The following is a 2326-nucleotide window of genomic DNA, read 5'->3' on the forward strand; positions in this document are numbered from 1 at the left end:
AAAAGTGTCTTGTTAAGTTAGTTCTCATATAGAAAAGTGTCTTGTTAAGTTAGTTCTCATGTAGAAAAGTGTCTTGTTAAGTTAGTTCCCATATAGAAAAGTGTCTTGTCAAGACAGTTTTATATAGAAAAGTGTCTTGTTAAGACAGTTTTCATATAGAAAAGTGTCTTGTCAAGACAGTTTTCATATAGAAAAGTGTCTTGTCAAGACAGTTTTCATATAGAAAAGTGTCTTGTCAAGACAGTTTTCATATAGAAAAGTGTCTTGTCAAGACAGTTTTCATATAGAAAAGTGTCTTGTCAAGACAGTTTTCATATAGAAAAGTGTCTTGTCAAGACAGTTTTCATATAGAAAAGTGTCTTGTCAAGACAGTTTTCATATAGAAAAGTGTCTTGTCAAGACAGTTTTCATATAGAAAAGTGTCTTGTTAAGACAGTTTTCATATAGAAAAGTGTCTTGTTAAGACAGTTTTCATATAGAAAAGTGTCTTGTTGAGACAGTTTTCATATAAAAAAGTGTCTTGTTAAGACAGTTTTCATATAGAAAAGTGTCTTGTTAAGACAGTTTTCATATAGAAAAGTGTCTTGTTAAGTTAGTTCTCATATAGAAAAGTGTCTTGTTAAATTAGTTCCCATATAGAAGAGTGTCTTGTTAAGGCAGTTTTCATATAGAAAAGTATCTTGTTAAGAAAGTTTTTATATAGAAAAGTGTCTTGTTAAGACAGTTTTCATATAGAAAAGTGTTTTGTTAAGACAGTTTTCATATAGAAAAGTGTCTTTTTAAGTTAGTTTTCATATAGAAAAGTGTCTTGTTAAGACAGTTTTCCTATAGAAAAGTGTCTTGTTAAGACAGTTTTCATATAGAAAAGTGTCTTGCTAAAATAGTTTTCATATAGAAAAGTGTCTTGTTATGTTAGTTTTCATATAAAAAAAGTCTTGTTAAGTTAGTTTTCACCTAGAAAAGTGTCACGTTAAGTTAGTTTTCATATAGAAAAGTTTCTTGTTAAGAAAGTTTTCATATAGAAAAGTGTCTTTTATCGCAATTTCTTAAAGTAAGGTTAAGTTTTATTCAAAATACAGCTAAATAAGGAAATAATATAAAAAATTAAAAATTATTATTAAAGGTAAACATGCTGCTACAACAATTAATATAAAAAATAAAAATGCAAAAACACACACAACTAATAATTAATTAAAAATGCTAAAGTTTTTAACAAAAATTATTTAAATAGGTGCAAAGTAAATTTAAAAAGTTTTTAAATAAAAAAAACAACAAACTAAAATTTAATTTTAAATTTAATATTTAAGCAACTAAATACACAAACTAAAGGATGAAAAAGGAAAAAAGAAAAAACAACTCAAAAATTATCTTAAAAAAGTACTGCAAAGTTTTCTTTTATAATTGAAAAAACAAACAAACATTATTGCATGAACATAAGGTTGAAGAGAGAGAGAGAGAGAAGTATGTGAGAAAAAATTCCTTTACTTTGAAGTTTAGTTGTGTGTCCTTTACCTATAAATTGATGAAGCAGATGTTGACCTTGACCAAGTAACTAATAAACCCTCACCTCTACTGCGTTCTCGCTTACTATTCAATAAAACTTTTGTGCTGTCATCTGGAAATATGGTTGTTTTTAAGACAGTAAATAGCAAACTGCAATGAAAACATAATAAATATTTGATAAATAAGAAAATTTTTCAAAAACTAAAGTTCAAGGATATACAAAAGAGGTTAAGCAGCTGCAAATGACATAAAAAAACTTACCGTGGTAAAATGGCTACGACCGCAGATAAAACAATCACCAACCAATGTACGGCGGAAGCAAAACAACGAAATATCACCCAATAACTCGAAGGAAGGCCAAAACAATTGACGCACATGGAATTGTAAACAATTGAAAATAAATAAAATGAACCCAAACTTAAAACCATTGAAAGCACATGTAGTATTGTCTGCAGGGAGTATAATAATTGAATGAAATTAAAAATTAATCTTATAGAAATTAAAGTTAAATTTACCCAAGAACGTATTTCTATAACACCATGTAATAAATTCGTAAATAAACAGGAAGCCGTAATGGTGGCACCAAATTCCCATATACCAACTTCTGAACCAGCATAGGCACATAAAGCTATAAAAAATACCACCAGACTTTGATATAGGGAATCTAATAATATTATCCAAAAATCATGTGGTTTATAAGCTAAACCCAAACGACCCTAGAAATTACAAAACAAAAAAAAAAAACAGTATTTGATATTAGAATCCAATAATTACTTAGAGAAGGTAATAACAATTACATTTTTATAAAGATAAGGATTTTTTA

At 27.6% G+C, this 2326-nt stretch overlaps 1 protein-coding gene across 1 annotated transcript in view; it reads right to left on the bottom strand.

The window, feature by feature from the left end:
* Nucleotides 1-1409: 1409 nt before the first annotated feature.
* Nucleotides 1410-2326, bottom strand: part of LOC111685102 (phospholipid-transporting ATPase VD) — a 16463-nt gene continuing 15546 nt past the window's right edge. Inside the window, exons 11-14 of the mRNA XM_046955593.1 lie at nucleotides 2301-2326; nucleotides 2019-2219; nucleotides 1765-1952; nucleotides 1410-1653 (exon numbers count right to left, since the gene is read on the bottom strand). The exon at nucleotides 2301-2326 is cut by the window's right edge and continues 160 nt beyond it. Coding sequence (XP_046811549.1) covers nucleotides 1509-1653; nucleotides 1765-1952; nucleotides 2019-2219; nucleotides 2301-2326 — 560 coding nt within the window. The 3' untranslated portion in view covers nucleotides 1410-1508. The remainder of the gene's footprint in view (nucleotides 1654-1764; nucleotides 1953-2018; nucleotides 2220-2300) is intronic.

The sequence above is a fragment of the Lucilia cuprina genome, chromosome 2 (genome assembly GCF_022045245.1).
Source record: "Lucilia cuprina isolate Lc7/37 chromosome 2, ASM2204524v1, whole genome shotgun sequence".
NCBI classification, from domain to species: Eukaryota; Metazoa; Arthropoda; class Insecta; order Diptera; family Calliphoridae; genus Lucilia; species Lucilia cuprina.